Source organism: Primulina tabacum, chromosome 1 (genome assembly GCF_025594145.1).
Source record: "Primulina tabacum isolate GXHZ01 chromosome 1, ASM2559414v2, whole genome shotgun sequence".
Classification (NCBI taxonomy): Eukaryota; Viridiplantae; Streptophyta; class Magnoliopsida; order Lamiales; family Gesneriaceae; genus Primulina; species Primulina tabacum.
Genome location: NC_134550.1, coordinates 7,597,446 through 7,616,034, shown reverse-complemented (window position 1 = coordinate 7,616,034; position 18,589 = coordinate 7,597,446). Strand labels below are relative to the sequence as shown.

At 32.8% G+C, this 18,589-nt stretch overlaps 2 protein-coding genes and 1 long non-coding RNA gene across 5 annotated transcripts; 1 reads left to right on the top strand and 2 right to left on the bottom strand.

Moving 5' to 3' along the window:
- The first annotated feature begins 872 nt into the window (after positions 1–872).
- On the top strand, positions 873–2,309 carry LOC142538774 (uncharacterized). Its single transcript, XR_012818734.1, has 3 exons — positions 873–1,138; positions 1,248–1,518; positions 1,621–2,309. It is a non-coding gene; the product is annotated as an uncharacterized LOC142538774 (long non-coding RNA).
- Positions 2,310–2,603: 294 nt separating this feature from the next.
- Positions 2,604–6,265, bottom strand: LOC142538770 (staphylococcal-like nuclease CAN2). Its single transcript, XM_075644073.1, has 9 exons — positions 5,937–6,265; positions 5,651–5,706; positions 5,238–5,352; positions 5,053–5,163; positions 4,768–4,955; positions 4,605–4,661; positions 4,008–4,167; positions 3,739–3,807; positions 2,604–2,801 (listed from the first exon to the last, which is right to left on the bottom strand). Exons 1-9 carry the CDS (start codon positions 6,081–6,083, stop codon positions 2,703–2,705), a joined length of 1,002 nt encoding a protein of 333 aa, XP_075500188.1. The 5' UTR covers positions 6,084–6,265; the 3' UTR covers positions 2,604–2,702.
- Positions 6,266–9,634: 3,369 nt separating this feature from the next.
- On the bottom strand, positions 9,635–18,163 carry LOC142538755 (staphylococcal-like nuclease CAN2). 3 transcript variants are annotated; one of them, XM_075644060.1, is made up of 9 exons: positions 17,830–18,162; positions 17,555–17,610; positions 16,914–17,022; positions 16,730–16,840; positions 16,438–16,625; positions 16,272–16,328; positions 15,706–15,865; positions 15,444–15,512; positions 9,635–9,931 (listed from the first exon to the last, which is right to left on the bottom strand). In XM_075644060.1, the coding sequence occupies exons 1-9, from the start codon at positions 17,974–17,976 to the stop codon at positions 9,785–9,787; spliced, it is 1,044 nt and encodes a 347-aa protein (XP_075500175.1). In that variant the 5' UTR covers positions 17,977–18,162; the 3' UTR covers positions 9,635–9,784. The 3 variants fall into 3 exon arrangements, with proteins under 3 accessions (XP_075500175.1, XP_075500172.1, XP_075500181.1); XM_075644057.1 differs by having other exon boundaries at positions 16,914–17,028; positions 17,830–18,161; XM_075644066.1 differs by lacking the exon at positions 9,635–9,931 and adding an exon at positions 15,232–15,292 and having other exon boundaries at positions 16,914–17,028; positions 17,830–18,163.
- Positions 18,164–18,589: the final 426 nt, after the last annotated feature.

Below are 18,589 nucleotides of genomic sequence, written 5' to 3'. Positions count from 1 at the left end.
ATATTGAGACGACCCATAATCAAATCCACGATGTCTAATTCCATGTGTATCAGATGTTGAAAAATCAAATGATCTATCAAAAGAATCGTGTCTAGAATTATAATTACCCTGATATCCATATCCACCTGATTGATATCCAGTCGGATCATACCCAACATGCTGAGAGTACCAATTGTAACTCATCGATCCATAATTATATGTCATTTGAATTTGTCGACTTCCCCCCAATCCAAGACATCTTATATGTTCTTCGACACTCATTTAAAAAGTTATGCTCATTTTCCTAACATGTGTCAGTGCAAGAACAACGATACACACGACACACTTCGGGCCACTTTTGGGTCGTCTTCCCTAATGATTTGAACAAAACTCAAAACATGAAAGTTATAGCCTTATATCTTATCTTTCTAATGGAAGTGACCTCACAACAATTGGATCAATATACAAGACATTATACTAAAAACCACAACTACTGTCACATTTCCCGTTCCGCTCCGCCGTTCCGTTCCGCATCGCCGTTTAATCGCCGTTAAAAAGTCGAAGAACAGCGCTACAAAACAATCACCACTTTGCCCTGTAACTTTGGAACGGCGGTCACCGTTTCCGTTCCGCAACGGCCGTTCCGGCGAACCATGATGGAGATATGTCCATGGCTGAAAGACCAAATGACCAAAGCAGAGTTCGAATACCTAGCAATATATACATGGGCAATTTGGAGAGCAAAGCTGAATTTTCTTCATGGCGACAAGAGGAACCAATGACCGAAAATATCTCATGGAGCTCTGCAATGCTATCTGAATTTCAAAAGGCACGAATGAAGGAGACAATTGTCTGCCCATCTGAGCGAGGATTTCAAAAAGGCACGATATTTCTTATATCGTGGTTGTTTGTTTTGTTAAATTCTACGTTTTGAGGGATTTTTTTAAAACTTATTTGCGGAAAGATTGAGGAGAAAATAGATGTTCAAACTAAATAATGTTGTTTTAACGGTCAGGGAGACAATTAGTGTGGTGAAGTTAAGTGGAAGGGGAGATGTTCTTGAAGTTAGTTTAGGGATGTATATTTGCACGACCATGGGTTATTCTCTGTGGTTCGCATATTTTATGGACAAAGTCACAAAGACGTCATGCACAACAGTGTAAGAAAGCATATAAGTATAGATAAATGAGGATAATTCCGTTATGGTTTATTTCAAAAGCAAACAGTTTTTGATAATATTAGCTTACTAGTGTTTAATAAGTCCGCAGGAATTAGGTATGGTTTGTGAAGTCCATTGGCAAAAAATACTTCTGTTCTCGAAAGGGATGCCTATTTAGAAATGTTTGCAACTCAGTCTTGGATATTAGAATTATCAAAGATTCAACCTTTTTATATATTGGAATCATCAAATATTCGACCTTTGTTTGAATATGGATTATGGAAGTGCGTTAGCTTCTCATGGTTTTTGTATTCTGGGAAGAACGCGGATAGGCAGGGCATCCCGGAATTCAGTGTGGAAAGTTGGCAATAAGCATCCAGGTGCATTTTTTGTTTTTCCTTAATCTACAGAAATATCTGTGGTTCCATGTGATTCCTCCCTTGTTTTCTGTCTAGTCTTGAGAATACTAATTTTTTCTTTAGGTTGTTATAATGCGAGTGACTCGGATTCTGATGATACCAAGGAAGATGTCAAGTAGGTCGAGATGTTTTTTGTGGAACGTAGGTGATAACAAATTGAGATGAATTCTCTGTGCACTTTTAATGAAAATTTATGCTAATGACTAATTGCTTCTGTTTACTACATTTGGGTCTTTAATTATTTATTTGATTTGATAGCATGAACTGCCATGACATTGCTTGCACTTTTCACCTTCACGCGTGCTGGTTTTTAACTTCTAAGAAGTTGGCACTTTCTCAATACTCTAAAGCTACTACATGAGCAAGAGGCATGATTTTTTCAAAAATTTCTACTAATGAATTTAATGAAACTAGAGTCCTACAAAATTATTGCACCATAAAATGGTTTACAATAAATTTGTCAAGAATTTGATATTGGATGGTGTGCTGTCTCCAGAACAAGAAGTTAGAAATGCATGTTTAGTTGTTCTGAAGAAAAGTGTGATGTGCTTATCAAAATGATGCATCTTTTTCTTATTTTCTTGGAAATCGGTTTCTTGAGTTCATTTAACCCTACACTTGCACTGCAGATGTGTTTCAGACGAACTACTGGATTTCCTAATGACGACACTAAATTTACTCTTTGCGACGCGATCTTGGCAACATTTTCTGGAGATCCAGTGGCGCACATTGCACAACATATTATACTTGTCCAACTGCCATGGTTTTTCTCTTGGTTTCTTACAAAAAAATTTCTCAAGTTTTTAGTTTTCGATTGCATCATTTGGAAAATGTTTTTGTATGTACATGTAGCATTTCCCTATATGGTAATAAATCATTTTGCATTGGAAATCTTGATTCAAATTGTTGCACATTATTTTGTCAGAGAAAATTGGTGTTTGTAAAGAGGGTGAATGAAAGTAAGGTGCAATGCTGTGGAGTTCGAGTAGAGACTCGAGCTCGACTAGACAAGCTTTCCCTGCTGGTGTTCAAACTTGCACATTACATGATTAACAATATGCTACACCAATAAATATTTTAATGATTCCAAATCTTTCACTACTTTGACAAATCCTCATTAATATTTGAAGATTCTTTGTTTTCAGTTATCTACCTTCACGCTTGTTCTTCCTCCATTCCCATGGCATTTGAGGGTTGGATGATGCCCATAATCCAACACGTTTGGCCCGAGCCTCTCTCTCCCACTTCATTACAATACAACACAAATAAGAAAGGTGCAAAATGATTATGTTAGACCCAATGGCACCACTCCACTCAAAAAACAGACTCTAGTTTCATAAAGAATATACATTATGATCCTTTCACAGCCCTGGATAATGGCCGGAAGAACTTTCACTCATAGTTAGCATGTACTATGAGACTTCGATATAAATTCGATAATTTGCATGCATACAAAATGCCGTCAGCGTACAATATGTAAATAGGAATCTATGCACGCCATTGAACGATGAATCTCCAGCTACAATGCACAAACTCCTATATGACTAAGGATAACACTGAATTTAAGACCTCGTGGCCATCAGAAGATTGGAAAGTAAGTCACAGTATGATGTTCTTCGTGGAATGGAGTTACAAGGATGTATTGGAATGTGAAGAATAATTATGCATCACAGTAATTATAAATTCTCTGCCAATTAGTGGGGACTATTTTTTGTGAATTTCGGATGAGGTTTGCTCAGTGAACTCATTCTCATTGAACACCTATTAATGCGGGGACTTCAAATATAAGATTTCATCTATTAATGCGGGGACTTCAAACAAAAGATGATATGGTAGACTTCAAATATAAGATTTAATCTTATATGATTCAATATGCTTTACAACCTATTAAATCAGATGAAAAATAAGCATTAAGTTAGTATATACGCAAAACGAACTGCTATTATCTTGCATTTCATCTTGGATTTACTTAAGATGCCATTAAAAGGCACCTTGAGCCTTAAAAGTATACCAAGGCTTCGGCTTTATCGTTGAGAGCACACTCCATTGAGGTGTTGTGCCTTTTATATTGAATCACAAAGGATGAGCTTCGTTTAGGTAAGCTTACACTTTATGGGCATTTAATAACTATGTGCATAACCAAATTTCAGAGTTTGCCCAGCATAAAAATAGAGAAGTTACCTTATCCAATTCGGGCCGTTGATCATATGCTTTATAATGCCATGCTAGTCCCTTCTTAAGCATTGATTCCTACACAGATAAGCATTCAGAAAGTCTGTGTTTTTCCCTATACATTAAATCAAATAAAAGTGCATTGCAAAAATAAATATGCCATAATAACATTTTCTGCACACTGCACCCACATTATTTTTTTTAATGTTTTGATGAACATTAGTGACTTTGATTTAGTACGACTAAAATTTTCAAGAAAATGTATAAAAATCTAATACCTGCACGAATACGCCGTTACAATAAACATCTGCTACAAAGCGACTGTAACGATCCTCATCGAACACCAAAACTCTTAAACACTTGCCTTGAACAATATTAGTCAGTACTTCCTTCGCCCTTTGTCCATAATCCATTTTACTCTCTGGAGCATCAATTCCCCTGTCACATTGCATTTAAGATCCATTTTAACTTGCATTGTATAAATGGGCTGATGCATGAAGAGTAAGTGTAGTCATAGTTGCAAAAGAGAAGGCGTGTGGGAGATCTTCTCCCTCAATCTTTCATTCTCCTATGCATATTCATATATTTCCAGTGGCATTCTGTTACATCCTACTTGGTTGCACAATAAATTATGGAGTGCTTTATAAGCCTAAGGGGATCCACTAACCAAGATACTTGATTGCTACGGCCTACGCAACAAAACGTTGATTGTCAAAAATCTTGATTCTGCCTCAGAATCCAAAATTACCACCATTGTGTTTCCTTTACTTGAGCATTATTTAATAAAATTATTACATTAACCAACATGATGAATCAAAATCTTTATTCTGCCTCTACATAAGGGTGCTCCTCAATACAATTAACAGTTTCCTTACCTTAGTCTTATTCGATATTTTCGTGCAAGAACCTCCTGATTTTGCACCAGTATGACCCTGCAAGACATGCCTAACTCATTAATATTTCTTCCAGGGCAGGCAAACACAAACTGAAAAAAACAAATGGAGAAACTCGACAAATTTTGCACAAGAATTATCCAACCTATATCCTAGATCAATAATTTTCTTATGAAGTTCATCAGCCTTATCATAATTCTTCTGTGCCCGTGCCTTGGATCTTTGAACAGCTGCAACTTGCACTTCTCTAGGTACAATTGCAGATTCTCTCTGATCTGTAGTGCTCACATATGCAGTAATTGTATCTCCATCTGCCACAGCCTTCGCATCAACCTTTTTATACACAAAATGTTCTGTCAAACAAGTGATATCAAACAAAAAGAAACCCCAATCCTAAAAATTGTTACAAGAAAATATATGTTTTGCTTACTGGAAGAGTGTACAATTCGAATTTGAGTCCTTGTGGTCGTGATGGAGGAGTGACACTGGTGAGCTCAACCAAAATATGAGGTAAAGGAAGGCCATAAAAAGTCAACAATCCCTGTAATAAATCAATAAGTTTACTAAAACCTTGCATTCTTTCGAGGACTGTACTAAGTTTTGTTACCTTAGTACCTCAACGTCAGCTTTCTGATGTCCTTTCAAGGTCAGAATCACAAGCCTTGAAGCTTCTTCTGGTGTTTTAGGGGGAGGTTTTGTTTCTCTCCATGCCACGGAAAGTTTCCTATACCTTCATTTGTGTGCATAGGTTGAGCATAAATAAAAAACATGAGCCCGGTTAAAACTTAGTGAAGCAACTAGCAGAGCAATCATCTCAAGTTCCATTATAACTTATATGTTTTGAAACATACAAGAGTTGTAAACAAAGTTAAGCCGTCCCTCCAGGTAAATTCTTTGCTTGTGTATGCAAATAACTTCACCTTTTAGGGGCATTTTAGTTATATATCTACCATAATTTCACCAAGAAATTAACTATAACGTAAAAGAAAATAATAAATCTTTAATTCAAGAAATTAGCAGTGAATTACCAGTTGGCCTGAGCTTTCTTAGAGGAGACAACATGCGTACTGAGTCCTTGAGGAACCTTAAAAATAGTGAAACCAAGATTCACAACAGCGGAACATACGTTTTTTCTTCCACGAAAAAAAACTAAAAACCGAAATTAAACAACTGAAAAACCTATGAATCAGTTCCCAAAAACAGATCAAACCATAAGCTCAACTAAACTCACAACATGTCCGTACAAGAGTAACCCTTTTTGCTAATTCGTTTCACAAATAAATTTAATTGATAGACTTAATGCTAATGGGTAACCTGGGAAGTGATTTCAAAGCTATACAAATCCTGTGCCAGTGCCGAAACTCCAACAGTGGCGATGGTGACGCCATGGTATCCAGCCGCGTCGGAATCCGCCGCAGGCTTGCAGCATTGGCCGTACAAAAGTCTTAGAACGTTGCCCATGAACACAACCAAACAAGAAATCACGAATAGATTAAAAGATTTCGATTTGTGGGCATGAAAAAAGCTACAATCTTGAACGGATTTCAATCTTGATATGTTTTTTCAGAAACTTTTTCGTCATTCGGAGAAAATCCAAGGAAAGACCGGGGGAGGTTTCGTATTTCATGGACGAAACCTGAATCATTTAGGGCACGTGGCGCGATACAATTGGTCTATGTTTTTCCTCGCTGCAGTAATTTTGAAATATATGACCACAAGGTAAGAATTTGAAGTCAACGGCTCGATTTGGCTCGATTTGGCTCTTTTTGGCTTTCATCTAAGACAAGTAAGAAAACCGTTGCTGGTCATGCACGCAACCAAGAGTCACTTTCGTATAATATTTTTGAACTTTATACAATTATTTTTTTAAAAAAAATTAGAATAATTTTATATTAAAATTCAATAAGTTTCCATTTTTGATTATTTTGTTTTTACGGTGGGGGTAAGATTTTATTTTTTTTAACGTGTGGTTCATCCTACACTTTTAAATTTTTTTACGACGATGAAACTCACAACTGTAATATTTCAGTGTGTACTGGATAAATTTTCGGGCTAATGTAACAGCTTATAAATTACGCTGGTCAAGTAAATCATACCTGACAATTTTTGTGTGACACACTAACCCGAGAAAATATTGGTAAGATTAACGATGTAGTCATAAAAAATTCAACCCTGGGCTAACTGCGAAATATGGGGGTGCAGGGACAGCGTCTCGTGATATGATATACAATAATTTTGTATTTTTTAAAGGCAAATTATTTGTTTTATTAAACAAAATTATTACAATACGGTTTTTTAATAATTTTAATGTTGTAAAAGTGATTTGAGTGAATAAAATTAAGAAAATAAAAGGTGAAAAAATTATAATTTACGTATTTTGTTTTTATATAAAAATTCAATAATATATTTAACCAAATTTATATTATAAGTTAAAATTTGGTGTCCTATAAATATTTAATATTATATTTTTCAGGAAATAAACAAAAAACTCACCCCAACAATGTTTTTTAAGCCTAATAACTATGATATTTTATTTGTCGAAAAATGCAAAAATAATTCTCATTTGTATTTTGTTTTACTAATTACATAACATATTTACTCATTTGTTAGACAATTTACTAGTATTTATTGGGTATTTGGGAAGAAAACTCTATGTTTTTTTTTTTGAACAAGTTTATCTATATTTGTACACTTTGATTTGTTAATTCAAATTAAGTTAAATTTAGTTTAATAATTTTATTACCGAGCTATACTAAAAAACAAAAAAATTGTACTTTATAATATTTTTAACATGTCTTAAGTTAAATATTTTTTTATTATACATATAAAATTTAGGTTAAATATACTATGTGTTCGAAAAATCAACATTTAGTTCAATTGATACCAGGATTGCTTTGTCAAGACCTATATGTCCAGGACTTCTAATATTTTAAATTACAAGGCCTTGTAATGACCCGATGTACACCACTATCTCGCGATCATTACTCATATAACTTCTCCAGCCCAGGCACTAGAGCTTTTACCTTCCTAAGATTCGAACCCAAGACCTCCTCCCATCCCAGTCTTTAGGGCGACTCCGCCTTGGAGTAGGATAATCAAATTTATGATCATTGTCGAACTACCATCAAATTATGAGGAGCCACACCATTATTCTATTGGATGAGATTTATGTGTGGTGTGGTGTAGGAAGATAATTAGTGAAGGCTATAATAAGATAGATTATTAGATTACAAAGTAGGAGCGCTTAGAGAAACAATCACGGACGTTTAACAAGTGGAAGATAAGAGTTCAACTCAAACTTTCACTAGATCTATTAAAATTGTTAATAATAAATTTAAACAACTTGTCAGTTAATAATTAAGTCGATTAATTTTCAAAATAATTAATTAGTGAAAATAACAAAGATAAAAATATAATGTTTACTTGATTGTAAAAATATATAGTAAAATAAGAATTTAAAAAAAAATTAAAAACTACATATTTAAAATAAATATAATTAAACATGGAAGTTTGGGATGATAATGAATCGAATTCGGCTAGGATTACATATCATTCGTCTTCATATCTATTTATTATATTTATCTACATACCCGTGGATATACATTTACTACACAAATATCTTATTACCATGTACATTTGTATTTATCCAAATCTGAATTATTTCGATGAATCAATACATATTTACCTGATTTTAAGAGAATAATAAGAAAAAATTGAAGATAATTATCAAACTAAACATTATAGAAGAAATAACAAAATATTATAATAGTTTATCTCAATGCTATTATCCTAGACTAATACTATAAATTCTATACTAATAATTTTCTTCATTAGATCCAACTATCATCATTTAACAAAAGAGCATATATATATATATATAACTGGATATTCGGGTTGGATGTGGATAGGATGCTGCTAGACTCGTCTTCATCCTTGAATCGGAAAATTATCATACACAATTATCTGATTATTTAATTAGGTCTAAAAAATTCTTTTATAACTACTTCCATTCGTATCGGATATCAGATTCTCCAAAAAGTGTGGAGGAATTTGACATCCCTAATATGAAAACAAAGATGAAAATTAAGAAAGACATACTATATACATATGTGAACATCAGTATTAGCAAAATATTCCAAAAGAAATCAACTCAAATTGTGTTATCTATTTGAAATGTCTCTTATAATACGATTTCACGAATATTGATATGTAAGATAGGTCGACTCATTTTATATATAAAATGAAAAAGTATTATTTTTGACCAAAAAATAATATTTTTCATATGTCGATAAAATAAACTATGAGATGATCTCATATGAGTTTTTGTTTTGTCAAATAGAGCTTGGATATCATAATCATCATCATAATCTTAATAAATAAAAATTTGACTATAAAAAAAAATAACATAACATAATAATAATCATAATCATCTCAGAGAAAGACGGGATGTATAATTTGATGATAATATCAATTATTATTTATTATCTGAATAAAATATTAAAATATTTTGACCTATAATATATTTATTAAAAATTATATTTATACATTTAATTAAATTCAATTACCCATAAATACTTATTATACCTTTATCTTTTTTGTAGACGTTTTACAAATTTCATCATCAATGAACTTCCTATTCCAAACTAAAATCCAATGAAAATTAATAACATATTCCTATTTGCAACGCAAGTTTAACTTTCTGGTTATTAAATTAAAAGTTTTGATGAGAAAAAGTATAAATATTGTTGGAAATTATTAGAGTAAATTTATAAATGACATTCATAAATGACAAGTTTCACTTTTCATAACAATAATAATATTAAACAAAAGCTTGTATGAGACGGTCTCACGAGTTGTTTTTGTGAGACGAATCTCTTATTTGGATCATCCATTAAAAAATATTACTTTTATGCTAAGAGTATTATCTTTTATTGAGAATATCCGTAGGATTGACCCGTCTCACAGATAAAGATTCGTGAGACTGTCTCACAAGAGACCTACTCATAATAATATTAACATAACAAACACAAGAAGTATATTACACAAAGATCAACAATCACAAAAGTTTTACAAACCCCATAATAGAATTGCTAAAATAACATAATGAACACAAATATATTACACAACGATTAACATTAGTTACTCCAAATCTTTCAATAATTTCAAAAATCCTCATCCATCGGTATTTGCAGATTCTTTGCTTTTGGTTCTCTGCCTTCACACTTGTTCTTCCTCCTCCAAACCCATGGCATTTCAGGGTTGGGAGATGCCCATAATCCGATGCCTTTCGCCCGAGCCTTCCTCTCCCACTTCATTAACGAAACAACACAAATAAGAGAGGTGCAAAGGATTATGGTAAGACCCAATGCTAAAGACTCTAGTCTCAGAAACGATACACATTATGATGATCCTTTCACAAACCCTAAATCAAAATCATGATAACGGTTCTCAACCTGCAGTACGATCGTTTCGGTTTATATATCCGATCAAATATTTGGGCATTGACTCATTGAGACATGCGCATGGATTCTAAACCATTTATACGTGTAAATAGAGAAACATCGGATATCTAGGCACGCCATTGAGCGATGAATCCTCGTCTAAAATGTACAAGCTCCCTATTTTACTTGTCACCCTTGTGAGTATCGCAAAGTCGGAAAATAAGTCAAGGAACACAGCTGATTGAATAGAGTTACAAAGATGGATTGTGAAACGGTAACTATAAATTATCAACCTATCATCATCAGAACCACTTAGAAAATTTCGGACAATCATGCGCGGATATGTCTCTATAACACCTATTTATGAACACAGTGAGTTCATTCTTATGTGTAACTATTAGTGAGCTGAGATGTCTCTATGTCTGTGCTGATACTGTGAAAAGATAAAAATATCAGTATAAATCCAAAAACTCAATAAGGATATATCCGTAAAATTCTAATCACTACAAGATCATAAACGGAATATCAAATTTAATTTTTATTTCAACTAATATATAATTATCATGCTAACATATGCTAATGAATTATCACTATAAGACACATTGATTATAGTGATTTATATCATTTCAAGAAAGAAATGTAAGTGCTGTATTAATTTTCTCAAATAATCAATCTTTATACTATCTATTAATGTGTTATCCTTTTAATTTTCTCTTTGCATATTTTTCGTATGTTCTTAGTGCAATTTTATAATTATATTTTTAGTGAAATTTTTAATTAAGTAATAAATTATAAGTATTTCGGGAAGATGAAAAAAGAATTAACTAAATAATATTATAATAATATGATAATATGAAGTTTAATACTAAAATATTTTATAGTTTTTTAACTAAGAACTGAATGTAAAGATTTTAATAAATTATTTTGGGAGAATTTATATCAACAATTACGAATTTTAATATATTATAATCTTACAAAATATGAATCTCTTAAAAGAATTCAAAGAGTTTAGCTACAGGAAGAAATTTAAATATTTTAATATAACTTTTTTGTAAATTTATATAGACAAATTTATAAATTTAATACAAAAAATTTGATAGTATGATCTTTTGATTTATAATTGTCAATTTCAATATATGTATTTTAATTATTTATGACATCTTAAGAAAATAAAAGAATTTTTTAAATCAATAATGAAAAAACAGAAGATAAAATTTCACAATCATGTGAGTGATAAAAATCTTGCATATAATTTATCTACGCTACAACTCTAAAACATAAAGACTAAATGATTTCAAAATATTATCTCTTATTTGATATTTAAAAAAGATCATAGAAAATAAATAATTTCAAACATCCAATGTCAGTTATCCTACTTAATATTAAAAAAAATTGAACAAAACAACATGCGTACATTGATACACACATGCGCATGCGCGCGCGCACACACACACACATATATATATGTATGTATATATGTATATGTATATTGAAGTAACATGCATAGATATTTTAATCTCATGTCTTTCGTATTTATTTCTTTTTATTTATAAGAAACATTATTTCACATGCGAAGCAGGTGTTACATGCTAGTATAAAAAATGGCTAAATAATAATAATAATATTTGAAGTAAGAAATATTCAAAATAGATAACAAAATCCTCCGAACCAAAAGCACCTACTCTAACGAATAGAGCTTGGGCCGACTGCTGAGCTCATATTTTATCTATCTATCATCTATTATTATTACCTATCTAAAATCATGAATAAAATGACAAAGTTTTCCAATTGTAAATTTATAACTTTTACTTTTTATTGTACACTATTCTATAAAAATAAAATTTAAAAAATAGGCAAAGACACAAGTGTAGAAACAGAATACAAGCCAATGGCATAATTTATTACATACCTAAAAGAATGAATAAAAGAGAGAAAATTTCCATGTGAATTTAATGACATTATTCCAATTATGAATTAACGACTTTACCTTTTTATCGTACGCTATTCTATAAAAATAAAAAATAGGCAGAGACATAAGTGTAAAAACCGAATATTAGCTAATGGCATAATTACATAATTAATTATTAATTATTCTACCTAAAAGTATAAATAAAATGACAGGTTTCCAATTGTGAATTAACAACTTTACCTTGTACATTATTCTATAATCTATTCTCTAGTTAAGGGCATAAAAGGGGAAAAAAGAGTAAAATCTATCAATTATCTATTATTTTATCACCTACATAAAAATGTGAATAAAATGACAAAATTTCCAATTGTGAATGACAATTTCGCCCTTTAATTGTACACTGTTAGATGATATTTTGATTGGCTTTATTTTTAGATTATTTGTCAAGAAAATTTAAAATATTGATTTGAAGATTTTTGAGGAGAAAGAGATAAGTGAACAACATAATTGTTTGAATATGTTTTATGATGTATTGAAGATATTGTATGACATTATTTTGAAAGATACGGTGCAAGATTTGAAAAGATAATGTTTATCTTGGATATGATGTGTTCTATAAAAAAGATTGTTCATTCATTTTGAAGATTGCCAAGTGTGATCATATATGGTCGAGAGAGGCCACGATCTGTAAGTGTTAGATTATTCTAAGAGAGTATCAGTTGTCGTGTGTGATTTTTTTCGAAGAAAAACAAAACTATCTATTATGTGTCGCAACATCTTCTGAAACAAGGTACATCCAATTCTACCTTATCATTCTGTTTTGATAGCTTTCCAATTGCTCATGGCACACACATACTCCGAGCCTCGTCATTCATTCCTCTGGAGAGTAAGGTGACGTTCACGGGAGAGAACAATCCGCAATTTCAAAGGAAGTTCGATCAAGATGGAGTTGAAGACGAGATATTCTCACCAAGTAAAGTTTACTAAATTTTTTCGTCATAAAGGCGTCATTAGAAAAGAAAATATTTTATTTGAACAAGTCCTTGTATTATTATAATTGTTTATATTTAATGGATTTGCTTGATAGTTGGGCGGTGGCTCCATGAATGTAGGTCGGTGGACCGAAACATATTAAAATTGTCTGTGTTCTTATTTTTTCCTTTTAGTTTTACATTTCTTAATTGGACTAATTATGAAAACTAATCAAAACAAGAGAAAACCCGATCAAGAAATGATATCAAAACAGGTTATTTTTTATGATGTTGATCCTGCAATTCGGTTTTGACGGCAATGATATGATACATGATGGAGAATACACAAGTTTAACATTCAAGGGGAACATTGTATGCATCCTGAAGATAGGAGGAGAATATTAATTGGAACCTCTCGCTTTGATTTCTAAACTTTGGTTGATTTTTGTCAAAAGAAGGAGAGTTATATTTTTATGAATTTTATTGCATATTTTTTTATGATTTTGTCAAAAATAAGCCAAAGTGATTGTTAGATAATATTATGTTGGCTTGATTTTTAGATTATTTGTCAAGAAAATTTAAAATACTAATTTGAAGATTTTAGGATATGAGAAGATGATTCAAGAAGATAACTTGTTTAAATATGTTTTGTGATGTGATGAAGATATTTGATGACATTCAAGATTTGAAAAGATAATGTCGATGGACTCTTCTATATAAAAAAGTGTTCATTCATTTTGAAGATTGTCGAATGTGGCCATATGTGGTCGAGGAGACCATGAGCTTTTAAGTGTTATATTATTCTAGAGTAGGTCTCTTGTAAGATGGTCTCATGAATCTTTATCTGTGAGACGGGTCAACTCTACAGATATTCACAATAAAAAGTAATACTCTTAGCATAAAAAGTAATATTTTTTTATGGATGACCCAAATAAGATATCTGCCTAACAAAATACGACCCGTGAGACAGTCTCATACAAGTTTTTACTATTATTCTAAGGGAGTATCAGTTTTTGTAACGACTTTTTGCAAGAAAAACGAAATTTTCCATTGTGTGTTGCGATATGTGAGACAAGCTACAAACAGTTCCACCTTATTTTTAACGTACTTTTTGTTCTTATTTTTCTTAATATTTCTTATTAATATCATATATTCTTGATGAAAAAGTATTAATATCTCACCAAAAAATCTCATAATTATAAACAAGATATATAAATAAAAATATTATTTTCATATTTAGAATTCAGTATTTCTATACAAATTTTTCTTCATAAATAATATAACATAAAAACGTAACAAAATAAATTTATTATATAAAAGAATTGCTTCCACATGCGACACAAGTGTGTTTGCAAGTAGAAGTTAACTGCATGAAAATTAAAGATGCACTTAAAAGAAAATTCCATAAAGCAAGTAGTTATCAGCATATAAGAAGAATGAAATACTATCGTTTTGTATTTCATCTTGGATTCCCACATTTAAGACGCCTCGAGTCTTAAAAGTGCACCAAGGCTTGGGCTTTACACACTCCATTCAAGTGTTGTGTCTCAACTTATGTTGAAGCACAAAGGACAAGCCTTGTCGAGCCTCGAGTATTGGCACACGCCTTATGGGTGTTGGTATAAGCGTGCATGAATAAGAGTAGTACTGAGATGAGTGACCTCTTGGTAAGTTCTCATGCGTCAAGCTGCTGATGTTGCGCCGCTTGATCTGGTTGGCTAAGTGAGCCGTAAAAGTGTGACAACAGATCTTAACGGGTAATACTGTCTCTGCTGGGGACATGGCCGACGGTAGAGAAAGGGTAAGAATAATCTCTAAGGGATATGAGACAGCACCAGCAGATAGTAATGCAACTCTCCAGACTCATGGGCCTAACAGCCCGACCTATTAGCACCCAAGTAGGTGCACTCTGCGCTGCCACAAGTATAAGGAAATAAAGTTTTCCCTTGGGTAACAGAAAAGTGGTAAGCAATTGATCTTAATAATTGGTATCACAGCGAGGTCATGGGTTCAAGTCTGTCAATAAGCATATTTCTATACTTCTTGGGGGTGTTAGGTTAACGTGCATGGGTGAGAGTGGTACTGGGATGGGTGAGCTCCTGGGAAGTTCTCATGCGTCAAGTTGCTGACGTTGTGCCGTTTGATCTGGTTGGCTAAGTGGGCCGTAAAAGAGTGACACTAGATCTTAATGGGTAATACTGTCTCTGCTAGGGACACAGCCTACGGCAGAGAAATGATAAAACTGATTTCTAAGAGATATAAGACAACACCAGCAGATAGATACGCACCTCCTCGGACTCATGGGCCTAACATCCCGACCCATCAGCACCCAAGTAGGTGTACTATGCGCTGCCACAAGTATAAGAAAATAAAGTTGCGTCTTTGCTAACAATTATAACTTCTGGCCTAGTGGTAAGCGCTTGATCCTAACAATGGACATTTAATAAATATGTATTGAACCAAATTTCTGAGTTGCCCAGAACAAAAATAGAGAAGTTACCTTATCCAATTCGGGTCGTTGATCATATGCTTTATAATGCCATGCTAATCCCATCTTAAGCATTGATTCCTACACACATAATTAAGCATTCAGAAAGTCGGTATCTTTCACTGTACATGAGATTAAATTAAAGTGCATTGCAAAATAAATACGCCACAATAACATGTTTATGCACACTGCACACCCATAAGGTACTGGCGAAAACTAGCAATTGATTTAGCAGTGAGAAAATTTTTCAAGAAAATGTGCAACAATCCAGTACCTGCAGAAATATGCCATCACAATAAACATCTGCTATGCAGCGACCGTATTGATCCTCATCGAACACCAACACTTTTAAACACTTGCCTTGGACAATATCAGCTAGTGCTTCCTTTGCCCTTTGTCCATAATCCATTTGACACTCTGGTGCATCAATTCCCCTGTCAAGTTGCGTTTAAGATCTTTTAACTTACACTATATAAACGGACCTATGTCGAGTAGGGGCAGCCCTATTGGCGAAAGAGATGGTGGCCTGTATGGGCAATCTCTCCCTCAATCTTACTTATGCTCATGCATATGCATATATGTCCAGTAGCATTCTATTATCTCCCAATTGGTTCCACAACAAAATAGGAGTGGTCACCAATAACTCGTTTTACTTGAGTATTATACAAGAAAACATTGATTGTTGAACATCTTGATTCTGCCGCAGGATCCGAAAATTCCTACCCCTGTGCTTCTTTTACTTGAGCATTATGGAATAAGACATTAATCACCATGATGAATCAAATCCTTATTCTGCCTCTACATAAGGGTGCTCCTCGGTACAATTAACAGTTTCCTTACCTTAGTCTTATTCGATATTTTCGTGCAAGAACCTCCTGTTTTTGAAACACTATGACCCTGCAAAAGATGCCTAACTCATCAATGATTTCTTCAATTGCACAAAAAAACAAACTTTAAAAAATAAAGAGAGAGAAATTCGAAATTTTTTGCATAAGAATCATCCAACCAATATCCTAGATCATTAATTTTCTTGCGAATTTTATCAGCCTCGTCATATTTCCTCTGAGCACGCGCCTCAGATCTTTCAAAAGCTGCAACTTGCACTTCTGGAGGGACAATTGCGAATTCCCTTGGATCCATAGTGCTCACATATACTGTCATTCCATCTCCATCTCCCACAGCCTTTCTATCAACCTACATATACAAAAGCATTCCGCCAAACAAGTCGATTAAACAGATGTATGAAACAAAAAGACACTCCAAGCCTGAAAAAAATGTTTCGAGAAGAGATTGCTTACTGGAAGAGTGTACAATTCGAATTTGAGTCCTTCCGGTCGTGATGGAGGAGTGACACTAGTAAGCTCAACCAAAATATGAGGTAAAGGGAGGCCATAAAAGGTCAAGAATCCCTGTAAAATCAACAAGTTATTTTAAATCGTTGCATTATTCTGAGGACCATACTAAGGTTTATTTTCTTAGTACCTCAACATCGGCTTGTTGACGTCTCTTCAAGGTCAGAACTATAAGCCTTGAAGCTTCTTCTGGTGTTTTAGGGGGAGGTTTTGTTTCTCTCCACGCTTCTGAAAGTTTCCTATACCTTTATTTGAGTGCATAGATTAAGAATAATTGAATAAAACGAGCTCGGGCTAAATATTAGCATGGCAACTAGCAGACCAATCTCCTCAAGTTCTATTCTAACTTGTAAGTTCCGAAACATACAAGATTTGTTAACAAGATACATTATTGATCTCCCTGCTAACTTCTTTGCTATAAGCAAAGCACTTCACCTTTGCAGGAAATTTTAGTTCAAAATATATATAATATCCACACTATATAATTAAAGTAGATCCCCAATACTAACGTATCATTTTATTGGTGTTTTTTCCCCTAAAACAACCTTTGTCTAAATTTTCCGAATCCTATTACTAAGTAGATAATACAGGTAATTATTATAGAAATTATATTTTAAGTAATTCATTATCTTTTAAATTTATTTAATATATAAAATTTTATTTTTATCTTGCACACATGGCATGGTGTGTGTCAAGTTCTATTGTATATATTAATTTTGACGAAAACAAAGAACAATAAATCCCAAATTCAAGAAATTAGCAGTGAATTACCAGTTGATCTGAGCTTTCTTAGAGGAGACAACATGCTGACTGAGTCCTTCAGGAACCTTAAAAATATAGAAACCAAGATTTACAACAGCGGAACCTGCTTGCCTATTTTTCTTACACAAAACATACTAAAATCCCGAAATCATCTAACAAATCTTTGAATCGGCTCCAAAAAAAAAAGATCAAACCATAAACTCAACTAAATTCACAGTATGTTCTAGTTTCTTGTTTTTTTATTTAAAAAAAAAAAAAAGAACGTGCCAGGCCTAATGGGTAACCTGGGAAGTGATTTCAAAGTTGTACAAATCCTGGGCCAGTGCCGATACTCCAACAGTGGCGGCGGTGACGCCATGGTAGCCGGCCTCGTCGGAATCCGCCTTCGGTTTGCAGCATTGGCCGATCAAAGCTCTTAGAACGTTACCCATGAATACGATCAGACAAGAAATCAAGGCTAAATTAAAAGATTTTGACTTCTGGGCAGGAAAAACGCTGCAACCTTGAACGGATTTATCAATTTTGATATGGTTTTTGAAGAATATTTTTCACCATTCCAAGAAAATTCGTGGTAAAAAAAAGACTTGGCGACGACTCCTTTTTCATGGACGAGTGAGAGAATAATAATCAGGTCGACACGTGGAGCGATATAATTGGTCTACTCTTTCTCCCACTTTTCGTAAAGTTCTGAGATAAAGGTACAGTGTACTCAATTTGACATTTTAGGTTTAATCAAACTACGAGTACGACGTGAATCAAGATTATTAATTATTATTTGAACAATAATAATAATACAATTATATTAAATATGTAGTTTATTAAAATAAATATGTGAATTTTTTATTTTTTAAAATAAATTAGATATTGTAGTTATAAGTAAGTTACCTGAAAAATATTAATTATCTAAATAAATATGACATATTCATAAAAATTAATCGGTATAACACAATCGTATAATTAAGGACTCTGACATTTATATACAACATAGACTCGACCTTTATATATAATAAAGATTTAAAAATATATATATATATATATGTGATA

Excerpts from the sequence above, each read along its gene's own strand:
- LOC142538770 (XM_075644073.1), bottom strand. The coding sequence starts at position 6,083 with ATGGGCAACGTTCTAAGACTTTTGTACGGCCAATGCTGCAAGCCTGCG. Across the intron at positions 5,353-5,650 it reads AAGAAAGCTCAGGCCAACTG|GTATAGGAAACTTTCCGTGG; the intron begins GTAATTCACTGC and ends ACACAAATGAAG. Across the intron at positions 4,662-4,767 it reads ATTATTGATCTAGGATATAG|GGTCATACTGGTGCAAAATC; the intron begins GTTGGATAATTC and ends CATGTCTTGCAG.
- LOC142538755 (XM_075644057.1), bottom strand. The coding sequence starts at position 17,976 with ATGGGTAACGTTCTAAGAGCTTTGATCGGCCAATGCTGCAAACCGAAG. Across the intron at positions 16,841-16,913 it reads GTCAACAAGCCGATGTTGAG|GGATTCTTGACCTTTTATGG; the intron begins GTACTAAGAAAA and ends TTGATTTTACAG. Across the intron at positions 16,626-16,729 it reads TCGAATTGTACACTCTTCCA|GTTGATAGAAAGGCTGTGGG; the intron begins GTAAGCAATCTC and ends TTGTATATGTAG.